The 17,944-nt window shown below is 42.1% G+C and overlaps 1 protein-coding gene across 1 annotated transcript in view; it reads right to left on the bottom strand.

Moving 5' to 3' along the window:
• Positions 1 to 3,208: 3,208 nt before the first annotated feature.
• Positions 3,209 to 17,944, bottom strand: part of ncam1b (neural cell adhesion molecule 1b) — a 70,069-nt gene continuing 55,333 nt past the window's right edge. Inside the window, 8 exon segments of the mRNA XM_069148365.1 lie at positions 3,209 to 5,387; positions 7,176 to 7,246; positions 7,248 to 8,238; positions 9,021 to 9,137; positions 10,675 to 10,873; positions 13,299 to 13,479; positions 13,928 to 14,052; positions 17,117 to 17,149. Of these exon segments, the coding sequence (XP_069004466.1) occupies positions 5,273 to 5,387; positions 7,176 to 7,246; positions 7,248 to 8,238; positions 9,021 to 9,137; positions 10,675 to 10,873; positions 13,299 to 13,479; positions 13,928 to 14,052; positions 17,117 to 17,149 (1,832 nt within the window). The 3' untranslated portion in view covers positions 3,209 to 5,272.

Genomic DNA, 17,944 nt, shown 5'->3' with positions numbered 1-17,944 from the left:
CAGGAATTCCATGACCAGTGGGAATCCTGTCTAAAGTAATTACAGCTGCTTCCTATAGCCGAGTACAAAAATCTCCGCTGCAGGAAAAAGTTTCTTGTCAAGTCTTTAATTCGAATCCTAAATCTGCTGCAGCTTCGTTTTAAGACAATGGTCCGATTTCTGGATTTCTTCTATTTCTTGTAGATAATAGAAAGGTTGAGCACATTAAACTTAGAGAGCTCTCTTTGAAGTCAGTAAAAATGTGGGAATGGCTCTTCTGTGTGCAAAAGCTGGGGGGAGGGGAGCAAGAGTGACATAACTCACAACTTGTGTTTGACTGGAGGACATGAGATGTTACAACAGAGCCTGTATTCCTTAACTGCAGTTGATCCAATCCATGACATCTCAACAGATGAATGCTTGATAGAAACAGGCCCACAGACACCGAGACCGTGGCAACCCGGTGATTTAGAGCTCTAAGATCCATGCGGGCCACATTGTTTGAATCCAACCGAGGTCTTTTGATGCATGTCGTCCTTTGCTCTCTTTGTTTCCAGAGAGCTACATAAGGGGAAAAAATACCACTAAAATACGGCGGTCAAAGGCCACCTAAAGCCTCAAAGGGTACAATGTATAATTAGCTTAAAAACCCTTCAACATTTGGTTGTTTATTCATGAAAGTCAAAAAAATACCGGAATTGGCAAGTAAAACAATCATGTGTTACCTTTTATTCTGTCGCATGCAGCAGTGAAATACACAACCCTGTCGGGACGCTGTGTAAACTGTAAATAAAAACAGAAGGTGATGATTTGCAAACAACGTAAACCCACACTGATCATGTTTCCATCTGGTTTCTTCTTTGGAGAGTTTTAACCTGCATTTGTGGATGCAGCGATGAACTGTGTTCACCGACGATGGTTTTCAGAAGTGTTCCTGAGCCCGTGCAGTGATTTCCACTCCAGAATAGTGTCTGTATATAATGCAGTGCTGCCTGAAGGCCCGAAGATCACCACCATCCAATATTGGTTTTCAGCCTCGTTCCTTGCGTACGGAGATTTCTCCAGATTCTCTGAATCTTTTCATGAATTTATGAACCGCAGATGATAAAATCCCCACATTCTTTGTGTTATGTTGAGGAACATTATTTATCATTTTTGCACTATTTTCCCACACAGTCTTTCACAGAGTGGTGAACCTCTCTCCGTTTTCACTGTTGAGAGACTCTGCTTCTCTGAAATGCTCTTTTTATACCCAATAATATTATCTGATCTGTTGCCAGTTAACATAATTAGTTGTGAGATGTTCCACTGGGTGTTTTTTTTTTTTTTTTTTAAACAATATACAACTTTTCCAGTCTTTTGTTGACCCCGTCTCAACTTTCTTGAAATGAGTTACTGCTATTAAATTCAAAATGAGCATATATTTTTCACAAATCAATAACATTTCTCAGTTTCAGCATGGTCTATTTTCAATTAAATATCAGTGTGGAGGGTGTAACAATATCGGTTATATGATTTGCAAATCATCACATTGTTTTATTTACATTTTACACAGCGTCGCAAATGGGTTTGTATAACTAACTGCATCTCCTCAAGCTTGACGTTTCCATTTCATGCAGCTTTACACTTCTACTGAACTACAGATCATAGAGAAATGTTACATTATTTACTCTACTAGAGTTATTTAAAACTTGCAGAATAATATTTTGCATACAAAATATAAGATCTACTTATATAAAACTGTTAAATGAATTCAATACCGGAAATTAGCTCCACCTGGATGAGCTGCATCACTTAAATGCTCCTTAACTGTTATTCTATTATTAATTGTTGCTTCTGCCTGCATCATACTTTAAACACATGTTGACGATTTTGAATGTAGAATTTGTAGTTTTAATTGAATTCATCTTTAGTGGATGGAAGGATGTTTATGCCGTAGATTGCAAAGATGGAAGTGCAGAGTGCTGAAATAAAAATGAAATGGGAGATGAAATTGATCACTTCGTATAGTTCAAAGTTGTTGACGGTATGTTAAACAACCTGCTTAAATGTTTGTTTGTTTTTCTACAATGACGGACAACTAATTCAAATGTTTCCAAGGGTGACGGCAACATGGCAAGTTACTGATGCTAAAAAGTAGTGTAACATTTTAAGCTTAGAAAAATATACATACCCAAAATGATATGCAGGCTACAGGTTAGGCCTTTTACATGTGAAGGTCGAAACAAATAGATTTTATATAAAAGTAACCTTCCGAACTCCCACCGTGAGTAAATACAGCTAAAGATCCACAGGAAATGGTCTTGTGTGGTGCTGGCTCACACACCCAGTCTGCTGACCTCTATTATTGGGATGCTGCACAGTGTGGTAAACAACAGTAGACATTTCTGTAGAATTGCCACATTGTGAATACAAACACAACAACTCCTGCACTATCGCTTTCGCTCATCCCTTCTCGTTTACCATTTTACTTTGAAGGTCCCGTCGCCTAACTTCCTGTGTCACCGCGTCTGCCCGCTGCTGACTTGACCGGCTGCAAAGCATCACCGGGGCGACGTCACGGCTGCTCGTCTCTTCATCAGGGCTGCAATCAGAGACATCTACAGGGCATCTGAACTAGTGACGGGCTGCGGGGGGTGAGGAGCACTTTGTTGTCCTGAAATAAGAAGCAGACACTGATTAATTCACGGCAGCCCCGTGGGCACCAGGGCTCCTCCACAGAAACATGAAAATGAGGCGAGAGAGGACTGGTCGGCCCGGTGGGGTGACTGAAACCGGACGCCGTGCCGGGTCAGTGTGGTTGTTGACACAGCACCGGTCTGCAGGTTCATGTCACACCAGGAATGCCACAGATCAAAATATCAAGTCCTCATTGGTACATAGTTCTTTGACATCCGAGCCTGGAAGTATCAACTTTACTCCTGCACAAACACGCCTTGTGTAACCACGTGTTTACTTTGGTTTCCATCTGTCTGGACAAGTGGCCCAAAGCCATCTCCAGCCCCTACGCAACCTGTTTGCACCGTAACCTTTCAGTACATACAAGTCCTGAGCTTCTATGACATAGCAAAACAATGAGGCACTCCAAATAACAGGAGTTTACTGCCATCTACTGTCCAAAGTATGTCATTGCATGCGCTGAGTCTTTAAAAAAAAAAAAAAAAAAAAAAAGGAAGAGGAAGAAAAAGTAAATGAAAGTAATGACAAAATGGGCCAGGACAAAATTAGATTCGGAAACCATTTTTTTATTTTGTAAATGGGTTAGCACTCAGACTGTACACAACAGATATTTTCTGAGTTTGACCCAATAAAACCAAAAAAAAAAAAAAAAAAAAAGGAGCGTCCAGAGCCGAGGGAGCAGGGTGGTCTTGGTAGCAGGCGGAGCAGCAAACAGCTCCTCTGTTTCCTTGTGTTCAGTTCTCTTGACGTTACATCTGTTATCTAAAGCTTTAAAAAGAAAGTTTTGATCTTCTCGTCTCAGGCGGACCACCCTGCTTCCTTCCAACAGGATCCTCAAGCAGTTGCTGAGTGATTGTTGTACAAAAAAAGACAAAAAAACAAACAAACAAACAAAAATTCCACAGTACAGAACACTGGAGTAACAAGTGGAGGGAGGCGGAGAGATTGAAATAAAAACAATGTGTAATTATGACAGAACAAGCCCCCAAAGGTAACACTCATGAAAAAAGAACTATTTTTGTCCCATACAAACACGGGCACGTGTTTCGGCCCTGTAGTTACACATTATGAAGTACTGACTGAGTTCATGCCGAGGCTCAACACACCTTCCTTCACTATAGCTGGCGATATATAGTGCGGTGACCCGAGACGGACAGTTGTATACACTACACGCGTTATAATGACCACAGTAGTCCATTTATTGTACTTTTCTTCTAATAATACACCAAATAAAAATAAAATAAAAAAAAAAAAGAGAACAGGATTAAACCTCTCACGACGAAGCTATGCAGATTATCATAGAAACCGATGACGAGACAGTCTACTGACACACAGGCACGGTGCACAAGCTCGCAGGCAGGAATGGAAAAGAAATCTTTGTAGTATTTAAATAGTACAAAAATGCTTTTTAAGAGTTTTTTTTGTTGTTTTTTTTTGCTTCAAACGCAGAACTCAAGCTATGAAGCCAGACCTTTGACCTGCGTACACGTGAGGAAGGGAAGTGTAGTTGTTGCCCCCCCCCCCCCAAACAGGTACGTGGTGTATATTTAGCTCGAGATCAGAAGGACATTCGTTTGATCCGCGGCTCTTCAACCTTTTGGCTGAGAATCATTAACTCTTTAAAAAAAAAAAAAAAAAAAAAAATTTATACATAAATTTTGTCTCTGTGAATGTTTGTGTTCAATGAGTTGCCTTTTTTTCCTTTTCTTTTTTTTTTTTAATCAAATATATTTCATTAATGAGTATTTTTAACTAGCACTGTGGTAAGGCAGTGACAGACTGAATAAATTTGATCCCAAAATGCTCCAAATCCGATCCCATCATACACACTGTCGGCGTGTTTTTTTGGCCTTCTGTGTCAGTCTCTCTCCCCCTGCAGCTGGCTGTGGGTTAATCCTGTTTTTTTTTTATAACCGTAACCAATACGGTTATAATCCAAACATTGAACTCGGGCCTGTCTTTAATCATTGCCAGCGTATCAGAGATGAAACATCCCTGTAACAGACAAAAAGTGAAACAATAAAACCTTGTAAACAGAACTTTTACAACCACTTGCAGGTCAGACATGCAGAACAAGCTATTTAATGAGACTAGCCCACAAATGAAATCAGATTTTTTAAAAAATGCAAACAGCTTTACATTTGAACAGTAGAACATTAAAATAATAAAAATATTTTCTATATATAGTCCGTTTTTTTTTTTTTTTTTTTAACATTTCTCAATAATCCAATATTTTTGCACAATTGCAGTTCAAACTATAAGCACAATATAAAGTCTAATTTCACATATTTACCAAGCAATCATTAAAATGAGAGATTGTTCTGAATCATCCTGACTGGTTAAATAAAATAAGAATAAAAAAATAAAATAAATCTCTTATGACCTAAAGGTAAATTCCGTGGGTGTAGTAAACATTTCAGAAATTAAAGCACAGGCGCAGTGCGCTCTAACCAATCGACACGCGGGTGGTGTTTGGAATATGTAGTTAAGGGCACTGGAAATGAAAACTCCTGCAGTGTTTCTCGCTCGCTGACGCTGCAAAAAAATGTTTTTTTTTGGGGGGGGGGGGGGAAACGGGCTGAGGTTGTTTTTTTTTTTTTTCCTCCCCGGCCCATCATGCTTTGCTCTCGGTGGTGTTTGTCTGTGTGAGGCTGTTGTGATCTGCAGCGATCAAGGTGTTTGGTAAGGCCGCCTCCTCCAGTTTGCCCTTCTCATCGGGAAAAATCTTCCTGCAACGGAAAATAATAATAAAAAAAAAAAAAAAAAAGAAAGTTGAAAGTTAGAAATCCGGACGACTCGTGAAAACAAATGTCAGCAAACAAACAGTTTGAACCATTTATTCTCAATGACATCTTCACCCCAATATGTAAGAAGACGCTGTGTGTTTAGAGGTCATCTTACATATGTCTTCACCACCTTGACAACAGTCAGATAAAAGAAACAAAGAGATAATGACATACATAGTTCATCCTGGTATACCTACACTAAAACACTGAATCACTTTAGTTCTCCTTCAGAGAGCCTGTGACAGGACAGCAGATAAGCTCCGGGCTTTCAGTTTGAGATCTCCAAGTTCCTCATAAAGCACTTAAGTTTCTACGTGGGTCCGTCAGCTCTTCTCTTCAGCACCACAGTCCAACCTATGGTCTCTTTTTGGAGGAGCTGCAGAGTTGGCGAGGACTTCGGCGACACTCGTAGTTACACCCCGAGACGGAAAACGCTGTGATGATGATGGAAGGCCCGTCTCAGACATGGGATATGAAACGCTGCTGTTAAAGTGACGGCGTTTGCGCGGCTGCTTGTTGCTGCTCGGTTTGTGGCGCAGCGGTGGAGGTCAAAAGTAAAGAAAAGGAATCGGTCTTTACAACAGATTTTGCCACTGAAGCCTCAAATGAATGACCATTTTGAGCACAAGGGACAATCCAATGATATACTTTCCTACTAATTTCATTTTTGGGGAAGAATTCTGTTGTCTGTTATAAAATGTCTGACGAGGAAAACAAATAAAATGACATTAAACTGAGTCTCTCCTCCAGATCTACCTTCACATTTTTAGAAGTGTTTTTTTCTGGATATTTGACAGTGAGACTGCAGGTCTGAATATTGTTGTTGTTTTAAGAGCTTTTCTTTTTTAAGTATTTCAAGGGTGCGTTGAACCATGACTCAACCACTAATCAGCGATTATTTTCCTGACTAATTGTTTAGTCTATAAAATGTCAAACCTGTTTACTAACACCCGAGGTGATGTCATTAATTTGCTTGTTTTCCCACAACATTTAAAAACCTAAAAATATTCAGTTTACCATCAAATATGAAACTAAAATCACGTAAACTAATATTTTATTGCAGGTAGACCAAAGACAACATATTAATTGTTGAAACTGAGAAATGTAATTGTTTTCTAAAAAAAAAAAAAAATACGCTTATTTTGAATTTGATGCCAGCACGTCTTAAAAAAAAGTTGGGATAAGATGTAGTATTAAACTATCGCTCCGCCTGTTTTTTTTTTTAATTGTGGCATAAAATGGACAGAAAAAGACAATTTAATAGTTATTTGCAAGTATTTGTATGATAATTATCAACACAAATTCTTGATTGTGACAGCCAGAGTTTGAAGTTTTACAGAACTCGTGCGAGGCTCGAACCGGTGATCTCTTTAAAGACTCCGCCGTTTATTTAGACGCGAGATCGACGTGGAAAATTACCATTATGTAACGAGCTGCATGTCTGAAAAGGGGCTCAACTACAAACGTTTGTGGTGAATGTTGCAAAAGTAAAGACCCCACAGTGGAGAAAGTGCTCCGCACAGGAAGTACAAAAAGCAAAGCCGTCATATCGCTCCTCTAACCGCATGGTTGTGCTGCTAATTATCCCAGTGTCATTACCACAGTCTATCCATTACAATATGTCATATATTGTGTGGTCAATGGCAAGATGCGGTGGTGAATGAATGGGCGTACAAGTTACATACTCACACACAAACACACACACAGATAAACCTCTAGAGGGAGCCGTACTCATCGTTGACAGGAGGAGCGGTCTCGGCCAGAGTCTCTGACGCCTCCAGAACTGGGCCTGAGGGGGGGGCGGTCTGCTCCGTCTCCGTTGGGCAGAGAGGGGGCGGCGGGCGGGCCGTCTAAGCTAATGAGGTCTTCGCCGGGCAGGGAGTGTGTTTCTGTCCCGTTTGTCAGCTCTAACTCCAAATTGGGGTTTCTGGGTCCTACGTCGGGGGTCCGGCAGTCGTACGTGTCTGGCGCCGAACCGAAGGGGTCGTTTAGAACCGGCGCCTCGAGACCCGCGGGGACGGCAGTGATGGGTAACGGAGAGGGAACGCCTGCAACTAGAGAAGCGTGTTTCCCAGCATCCCGGTGCATCACCAAGGGGGAACTGGTTGCAACGGCTTTGGCAGTGGGAATGTTATTGTCTGTGCCGAAGGCAGTAAGGCTGCATCCACTGGAATCAGTAGGTTTGGAGTCGGGCTCTGGTTTCGGAGGGGCACTTGTTACTGGTGTCTCTGTGTTTAAGGCTACGGTGTTGGGCTGTGGGGGAAGCTTGGCGACCGGCGGGCGCGGAGCGGGTTTCCTGGTGGCTAGATTGGGAGAGGACGATGGAGAAGACGACGCGAGGGGGGAAACGGGGGGGCTTCCTTTAGCGTTCAGAGCGGCAAGTTTAGGGGAGTGTCGACGCTTCGGTGGTATCGGCGTCCCGGATTTTTGAGGCTTAGGCTTGGGTTCGGATTCGGGTTCAGGTTCGGGGGTGCTAGGAGGAGCGGTGGGTTTCTCCGGTTCTTCTGGCGGGTTACTCGCGCGGCGCTCTATTAACGGGGCCATTTTAGCTTCGACGGCGGACGAGGAGACGAGGGGAGCGGGCGGGGCCGTGGTGGACTCCGGGGTCGGGGCCGGAGCCGGGAGAGCGGTGGGCGAGGGTTCGTTGGCCGGGGTGGACAGGCTACAAGTGAGGGTGGTGGTCTCGCTAGAGGGGCTGTCCAGAGCGAGGTCAATAGTCGCGGTGGCCGTGTCGGAGTTGGTGGCTACGGAGGAGAGGGTGTCCAGTGCCAGAGGAGCAGTGTAACGCGCCAGCCTGAGAGAGCAGGGAGAGAACAGAGACACACAGACTAGACACCAGGGTGACTGTGACAGAGGGTGGGGGGGGGGGGGTGGTCCGGTCATGGACAGCATGCAGAAGGGTTAGTTGGCTTTAAACAAAAATTCACACAAACATCGACAAAGCAACTCAAAATAAAACGCCAGCAACTGTTAAAGTCTAGTGAAAGAAAAAAGAAAGGAGAAAAAGAAGGCATCATGCTGTGAGTGGACATTCAAGGATACGTCCCATACACACACCAACATGGAGCACACCGACGAGGAAAACTAATGTGCTAAAAGAGGCACCAGCCTTCCTGCAGGAAACTACAGCACCACGCAGAACCACCCACAAGGGTTAAACAGTACCAGTGACAATCTCATAGGGCTAATTGTTCCTGATGTGAGATGGCTCGCTGAGGTCGTCCAATGGCTTTATGAGTTGACCACACTCGAGAGGACAAAAGTCTTTCTGTGTCTTGGACTGGTATTGCTTCAACCTTCATATAACGAGACAGAAATTCTCCAAAGGTCGGAGAGGAAACACAAAGTACAGTAATCCCCCTGGAAGGGAATAAAAAACAGAAAAGCAACACGGTCCAGTGGACTCCACTCAAGAATGGTCGGGAACTTTTACCAAATATCAAGGGTCAATTTTCGTTCTGGCCGAATAACAGGTATTCTTTAAAGTGGAGTGCAATGTACGACAGCTAAAAAAGACTTGGGCGTGTAAAAAAAAAAAAAAAAAAGGCCGTGTGCTGTTGGTCAGCTTCTACTCACTCTGGCTCCGTGAGAGGTGTCATTTCATTGGGTTCCATCGGCCCCGCTGCGTTGTGATTGGCTGTGCACTCGTCCTCTGTTCTGACTTCCACGATGGGCTCTTTGGACTCGTCTTTGCTGGAGGACGGAGACAACAAGCTCAGTAACACGGCAGCAGCTTTGCAGCGGCTTTTCTTTGTAACCCGATGAGCGGTAAAAGCAGAAAATATGTCTACTGTGAATGGATCAACTCAATCTCTGAAAATTGGAGTGAAGAAATCCATGCGGTTGTGTATTTGTGAAACTGGCAGCATTAAAAGTAACACAAATCAATACACAATGCAACATCTCACTTCAACCGATACAAAATGCTTTTATGTGCACATTAGATTATTCATTTGATGCTTCACACACACGCACACACAACATCAACTCTTACAAACTTCATCTCATTTATGGGCCCATTTTATTGATTCATGTATTCTCCCCGATGCTTAGATACAGACTAAGTGGACCATAATGCACTGCAGCGTAAGAGACTTTTATTTCACTGAAAAGGCAATTTATTGTTATCAATGAAAAATTATTCCGCTGACATCTATTTGTGTATAAGCCTTGAAAATAAAACCTTCAGCTAAAACTCTTAATCATCTTAGATACCAGGACCTGAATGGCCTTCTGGGAAATGTAGGCAGTTGCTAATTAAAGCCAAAGTACTTAAGTTGAGGTAGACTTAGGCAAAATGTAAGCCACAATAAAACAGATTAGAACAACTTAATTTGAAAAAAAAATAACATCTTTAACACCCTTTTTTTTTTTTAAGGTAAATATCTCACTCTTTAGCTGATTAATGCTCCATTTTTTTTTTTACACCAGCTAGTTGCTATAGATCATATACAAATAAAGTTTATTATTATTAATATTATTATTATTATTATATACGATCAAATGGGACGGGTGAGCTCGTGGTTACAGCACGGGGAGTCGTGCTCACCGTATGATTGTCGTTGAAGTGGTTAAGTCGTGAGAACACCGCTGCAAAGCAACGGCAGCCTGTTGAGCAACGACGGCGTCTAGAAGCTACACAGGCCAATTTTAGCAAGCTAGCAGGCGGGGTAGCGTAATGCAGGGCACGCAAGACATGACGACGGAGGGAGAAGATCAGGCTGTAGGAACGCCAGCATTTTCCTGACGCATTATTTCTCATTAGCTTAAGGTCCAAGGAAACTCTTCTTGTGTACGCGGTAAATACGAGCCCATTTGAACGCCGCAACAGCGTTTCTGAGCTCTTTCACGGACGCCTGGTCTTCAGCGATAAACGCGACACTGAACCAGAGCAGCAAAGATGCGGGCTGCGAAACGAAAACAATGAGCTAAAGGATGCTAAAAAACAACAACAACAACAACAACAACCGCATACTAAAGCTGAGGGATAACTGTAGCGTCCAATAATTGTGATAATCCTTTCTAGGTTTGTCAGAAGAGGCAAAAGCTTTCACATCACAAACCTTCATCGGATCCATTATCTGAACAAAAATATTGATTAAAAACAAACGCAGCAACATCTCTTCAACCTAAAATGCAGCGTGTACGGTATAAACCTCAAAACTGCATCTGAATTTCAACCCGACAGTTTGAAGCAACACGTATGCAAAATGTGGCCTCCGAAACTCACACGAAGGCCGCCTTGCCCTCCTCCAGGTTGTGCCCTTTGGTCCCCGTGCCCGACTTTCCGCAGAGACACATGATGAGGCCACACTTGTTGACAAAGTAGCAGGAGACATCCACGGCCAGCAGCAGGGCCACAAACCCGACGACGAGGATGCCGGACCAGAACACGACGCCCATGGGGAGCTGGGCGTTGTCACCCACGTCTGCCGGACAAAGAGACAGGAAAAGGGAGAGCGCTGAACTAGTGCAGGGGAACGCTTTGAAAGAAACGGCTGCAGAAAGTGCTGCTACGCTACCGCAACCACAAATACTGCCATAGAACGAAAACAACTCACCTGCTGTGAGCACTGACACCTTCTCGGTGTTTTCAGCGTGATTTTACGTTGAAGCCGTGCGTTCAATTATTCATATCACTTCATTTTAAATAAGGCGTGTTGTGGAATTCATAACAAACGTGTATATATATATATATATATATATATATATATATATATATATATATATATATATATACAACCCTTTTATTTGGTATTAGAAAGAAGAGCAAACCAAAGCGTACAGTGTGCTGCTAGTTACCCACACATGCAGGATATTTTGTGGACAAAAAAAACAACATAAAATGAATGTCAGGTTTTTTCCACAAAAAGCTGTGACGTATCTTCACTTTTTTCTTTTTGTAAAATCCATTTTAATTCTGTCAGAAGATTGCACAACTCTACAATTTCTTTCTGTTACATATATTACATGAATTTAACTCGGTAATTAACAGGTAATCAAGGTCTACTAGATACTAAAATGCAGCTGAGTGAAGCACCCTCCAATTATAAATGTATAAAAACAACTATAGAATTCTCAGTGACATTTGATAAACATTACATGCATAAGAAATATCTGGACATCTGTCTTAGTAATCTGCACAAAAATAAGTCTCCTCATGATAATTCTGTACGCAGCTGGTCAATCGGTGGCAGTAGAAACATTACAAACATTTATTTCTCAGTTAGCTGTTTCTTTTTCTCAATGATGTAAACGTTAATGTTACAAACCTTTACAGGAAATATGCATAATTCTGTGAGCCATTAAAGGATATGATACAGTGTTTATATGTAAACGGACAGGTCCAGTATTCAGCCTTCACTCCAGTCTAAGAGCTATTTTTAATTTTTTTTTCTCCATATTTCTATTTTTCATCACTGTAAATCTGTTGTCTGATGACAAGCTGTGCCAACGCTGAGCGGAGTGAATCTGTAAGAGGCGGAGGGTTTCCACTGCCTTTGGTTCAACAGCTCTGTCTGGGCTGTTCTGAAGCAACATGGCACCCTTTTTCTCAGCGGCAACAGAAGACGTGTCTGTCGCGGGCCGAGTCCGTTTTTTTTTTTTTTTTAAGGAGTGAACGCGTCCAGAGAGAGACAGCCAGGCCAGAGGGGGGGGGAAAAAAAAGGCGAGAGCTCTCCTCTACAGTTCTGGTGTGAATTTCCCCCAACGAAAAACTACGAGAGCAGCAGGAGCACAGTGATGAGGGACAGGATGAGTGATACCAAAGTGCATGTCACAGATGAGCAGCCCTGAGTGGCTGTTGAGGTGAGGACAGCACAAACCCAGACCACACCAAAATGCACACAGGTCGGGACGGAAATGTTCACGTGGTCCACCACAGCAATGTCCGGGACCAGGCAAGAGAGCAGGAACATTGAGAGACGAGAGTGGGGGGAGGGGGGGGGGGAGCAAAGAGAGAGAGGAAGGGGGAGAGAGACAATAGAGGGTGGGGAGAGGAGGGGGGGGGGGATGAAGGGGAAACAAAGAGGAAAACAAAGAGAAGGGTGGGGAAAACAGAGGAAGAGAGAAAGTGAAAATGTGTCAGGTCTGAAAAACCAAAAGTGAAAATAAAAAAAGAAGAAACTAATTTGTCGTATTAAAGGGAGGAAAAAAAAAAAATACAGCAACACATCAAAGCAAAAAGCACAGAGGCACAGAGAGGGAGAGCTACACCATGTTCGCTGACTCAGTGGTGGGTGAGTGGACGATGCTTCAGTTGAGAATTAGTGGAGAATGAAGAAGAAGAAGAAGAAAAAAAAAGTGAGCGGGAAGATGTAATGACCTGCCGTGACGTCGAGCACCTGAAGGGAAGCAGGCAGGCCGAGTGGCTTGTTTGGTTAGTGAAAAAGCCTTCAGTTGCGGTTAAGACCTCCATGTACAGTAGGTGTTAATGAAAAGTGGTTATTAAGGGTCATTTTAAAGAATCAGACTATCCTCCTAAACTGCTATTTATTTACAGCAATCAAACTACAGTCGTTGGGAGGAAGTCGTTCCACTCTCTGTGGAAAGTGTCTCAGTTCTGCGAGCACAAACTCAAACTCATTTAGCGCTGTCAAAACTTTTAAGTCAGAAAATTCAGCTGGAAAATCATTTCTGGCTCGCCGCCGACCAGGAAATCTTTTTTTTTTTTTTTTCTCCGCTAGATTTATTTAGTTGTCATTCACCTTTCAGAGCTGCAGAGGTTTAAAAATAGAATGTGACTCTCTGGTGTTTCAGCTTTGAGTTTGGCTCCTCAGCTTTCTGGCTGATTAGTTCCAGTTAAGGAGGGATTTTTTTTTTTTTTAATTTTTTTAATTTTTTTGGGGGGGGTACCTGGGATGGCCTCTGGCTCCGAGGTCGTCCTGAAGGACATGGTGGCCGGCTGGGACTTGCCCTTCTGATTCTCTGCCACCACGTAGACGTTGTACTCAGTGTCCCAGTCCAGCCCGCTGAGGACCAGGTAGTCGCTGCCGCTGGGCATCCGGATCTCTGGTTTCCACAGCGACGCCTGAATCTACGGACACACGCACGGATGTACAGTACATGCATACTTTAATTCATCATTCATGCGTCCAGGAGCTCACACATACAACTGAGGTTTAAAAGAAAGTACAATGTCAAAGTTCAAAGGTCGGGGGTAATAGTGGGTTAACAACAGAAGGATAACTAAAACTAACCCATCAATAAATAAATCGATGAATATAAAAAAAAAAAGTACCAATGAGGGGAAAAATTCAAAAAGTGCTGCAAAATAACTTCGCACACAGTAAACACAATTCCTTAAAGTCCTGTAAATCCTGACACAGTTAACGTAAAGGGTTGAGGGAATCAGGAATTCAGTGTTCAGCCTATGAAACAACTATAAAAAAAAAAATAATAATAATTTAAAAAAAAATTCTCATATTCAATGATCGACTGATGATCATCGCTCGGTTGATACGGAGTAAGAGTTTCATACTCACTGGTTTATAACGGATGAGATAATGTAAGATGGGGGAGCCGCCGTCGTCCTGCTTCATCCAGCTCACTTTGAGTGAGTTGCCTTTAGGTTGAACCGCCCCTTCGAGTTTGGGAGGATTGGGATTCCCTGCAGACACAAGAGAGCAAGACGAGAAGTTATTCAAAGGCTCATTTCGAAGATTCGGAGAACTAGAAGGTTATTTTGTCGGAGGAGTCAGTTCTGTCAGTGGATCTTTAAACGTGTGGAGAAAATTAAAAAGTGAACCTTCATCAGATGTTTAAAAAAGTTTGAAACTCTCCTCCTCGTTGTGTTTTCAGGTCCTGTGACCTTCCTCATCCGCTCGCCGCCAGACGGTAAAGTCTGACTAATTAGAAAATGACACAGCCGCCCGCTGATCTGCTTCATCCGAGTGACGTTCAGTTGGCGTAAACGATGCTGACTGACATCCTCGCAGTGTCAAGAGCCCTCTGGGTAAAGGCCTATTTCCCACCGACGTACATGTTTATGTAGATTTGTGTTTCACAGGATCATGAAGGGTTTCGTCTGTGCAGATAACCACGAGGTGAAGTTCTAGCAGATCACTTATGATACACTGAGCGATGTTTTGTCCTTAAACTCACAACGTTATATTATATATATATACACATACATATATACATATATATATATATTTATTTATTTTTATTTTTTATACCTGTCAGTCTCTGACAGGTGGATTTCCTGGTTTTATTTCAGGGTACATATCTGTCAGTTCAGCTGTCTGGTGTCGTTGCTACGTGGATGTCCAACTTTATAAACTTAATTTTTCTATCTTTGTGTTTGGGAGGTCAGTGCCTGAATGCCTCAGAGATTTATGCAGTTATATTTCACGTCAGAGCCGAACGCAAGTTTGCTTGGTGTCTTTCGAACTTAAACTCAGGCGCCATTTTCCTCCCTAAAAAACAACAAGTCCGAATAACTGACATAAGATATTTCTTAAAGTACGCAGCTTGTCAACTTTCCAACAGATCAAACAAAGTCCTCCATTGTTGTGTGGCCTTACATTTTAACTATTGAAACTCACTGTATTCTTCTTTAAGAAGCTTTAGCACCTACAATTAACATACAAATCATTTATAATTCTGCTGCATGAATGCTGGCAACAAAAATATTTTACGGATATTGTTTGTACATGTGAAACATTTGGTGTCTCTGGTTTAAAACTGAAACTAACAGGGTTCCCACTCCAAATCAAACTTGCTGACTTTCACCAACTAAAAAGCTGAAACTCGGTGACCTATAATGAACAGAAAAACAAGCTGTTGTTGTGCTGAGCAGACGAGAAACAGACACATTATGTGCAGCCTCATAAATACACTGAGCCTTGTGCAAAAAACCCATTTCAATGTTTATTTTTATCACTCGGTCTTTGAAGTCATCATTTCGTAGCCAAAGTTCTTAAAAATGGACATTTTCCTGCATGTTTGCCTTCCTAAGCAGCTACGAGAAAACACATATTTACTGAAGTGTTGCAACTTGTTGATGAACTGAATAATAATAACTAATCAGGCAGTACAGGAAACACGGGAAATAATGCAATATTACGATAACTGGAAACTAAAATGTAAAACATGGAAACGAAATTCCCTGATATTCCAGGAGTTGGCTCAAAAAACAATCAATTCCATCTGGAAAAGAGTTTTAAAATTCCCTGATATTCCATGACATTCACTGACCCGTGGGAACCCTGAACTAATGATTATGTAAATGATAAATGATCATAATGTCGAAGAAATGTTTGACAACTGTAGAAATGTCTGTCTGAGGCTCGTCTTCGTACATCTTGTTTTGTCCAGAATCTTAACTTTCATAGATAATGAAGAAAACATTTATGTTTCCGGAGATGGAACAATACCAGAACGGATGCTGATGAGTTTTCTCTCCGTCGGATCACCATTGCAGCTCTAAAAGTTGCAGGAACTTACTGACAGGTGACGTGTACAGTGGTTAGTGTTCATCTTAAGGCCTTTAAAACTCACTCCATGTTAGTTGATTTAAGCAGTAGTGCATTGAATCCAAGCTGAGGTTAACCATGAAAAACAGGATGGGGAATTTCATGTCTATATTAGCAGCAGATCTCAGCATGAATAGTAAAAGTTTCTGATTGAAAACCAGAGCGAGAAGCTGGAAGAAGGAGTGTTTGGGTGGATCGGCGGGAGGATACTGACCATAATTCCCCCTGTGATTAGAGGAAAGTATGTTTATTACACACTTGATTGATAGTCACACATCCTATAAGTAAAGAGATGACATCCCCCAGGTGACAGGCTATCAATACCAGTGACGCTGATATTAAACACTCCTGACTGGTACATAATACCACGAAGACAGCTCTGGCTCTCGCTCATTTATCCTGCTGAGGGCAAACGTCTACATGACTGATTAATGTGTTACGTGACTGCGTCGAAGCAAATAAAGTGCCGTTTAATTGTGGGCTTCTTTGGTTAAAGAAGGAATCTGCTCTCAGGCGTCTGAAGCAGGAAGTTACCTTCTTCGGAGTGGAGGGAACCATCGGGCACCATGCAAGTCAAATACCAGGCACAGACACATGAAAGGACACGTGTGAGTGGTTGGGAGAGGAAGAAGAACAGAAACGACATAACAGACAACAGAACACAGGTAGACTGGAGACTAAAACATACAATGAATCCCGACAAAGCTACACAAACACTCACTGATAAACCGCTGAGGAATCCTTCAGCTTGGTTTGTCAAAGTGAAAAGTGCAGCAGACGTCTAACAGCTCCATCCTCTCCACATTAGGGACTTTACAATTTGCAAAGCAGCTGAATAATCAATGGCGACTGCTGTAATCCAAATGTAAACATTCCCAAACGCCAAGCAAAGGAGATAAAGCCAGAAGGGAAACGTGCAGCTTTTCAAAAGCAGAGATTTTTTTGGACTTCGATTCATCTCTCTGTCACTAAGTCAATTAATGTATAAGCTGCAAATCAAAATGACATTAATATTTGGGATAAATTAGATGGAAACTCGTGGGATGTAAGCGAAATAGAATCTAATCTATGGAGCAGATGATCAGGACATACAAGGTCACAGCTTCTACAAGAACTACACACTTGTTGCTTTAAAGTTTCTACAAACGCTGATCTAATCTAATGCAAATTTTCTATCGTCCCCACTACACAACAAACCTGTGTCTTCGGGGAAAAAATGAAAAATGCCGTCTAGGGACACGAAAGAGAAGAAAGGCAATCAGAATCGTCTGTCCGCACAAATGACCACCTGAATCTGTGTAACAACGTGTCGCTGGAGAAATTATGGAGGAGTCGTTTCTGGCCGACTGCTCCAGAGAAAGGAGGGAAAAACAAAGCATTTTACTAAACGATTGACAAAAGAGACAGAGACAGAAAACATTCAACCGAAAGGCTTTTTAAATACACAGTTTACAAGGACGGCAGGAGGGGAAATATGGTTTTGGAGCAAAGTCCTTCTAGATATTCTGATTAGTCTATAATTAATAAATGAATCCACCTTTGGTTTGCTTTCTTATATCGGGATTTCTTTATACCTTTGTGGTGTCATGATAAAGATCTATAAGCATATTAAAACATACAACTCATTAGCGGCAGAAGAGATGAATCACTTACTTTTGTGAGTGTGGCCTGATGGATACAACACACAGATGAGCAAATGGATGAAAGAAATGTGTGATTAAAACTCTAAAATTAAAAAAAAAAATCATGAAACCATAAACAAGAGTAGTGATTCTCCAAAAAGCACACACACACACACACACACACACACACACACACACACACACACACACACACACACACACACACACACACACACACACACACACACACACCCCAACCAACAGAGGGCGCTACAAACTAAATAATGGGTTTAAGGTGGTCTGCAGGACTGATGTATTCAGAGGCAAGAAATCACACTGCATGGTCAAGTGCAATATGACATAAGGAGCCTGAAACAATGCTGTAAAATGAAATTTTAAGCAG

This window comes from Embiotoca jacksoni, unplaced genomic scaffold (genome assembly GCF_022577435.1).
Source record: "Embiotoca jacksoni isolate LCO1_2020_lvr unplaced genomic scaffold, fEmbJac1.0.p SCAF_14, whole genome shotgun sequence".
NCBI lineage: Eukaryota > Metazoa > Chordata > Actinopteri > Embiotocidae > Embiotoca > Embiotoca jacksoni.
Note: the sequence above shows the minus strand (reverse complement) of the source record. Positions and strands in the feature narration are given on the sequence as shown.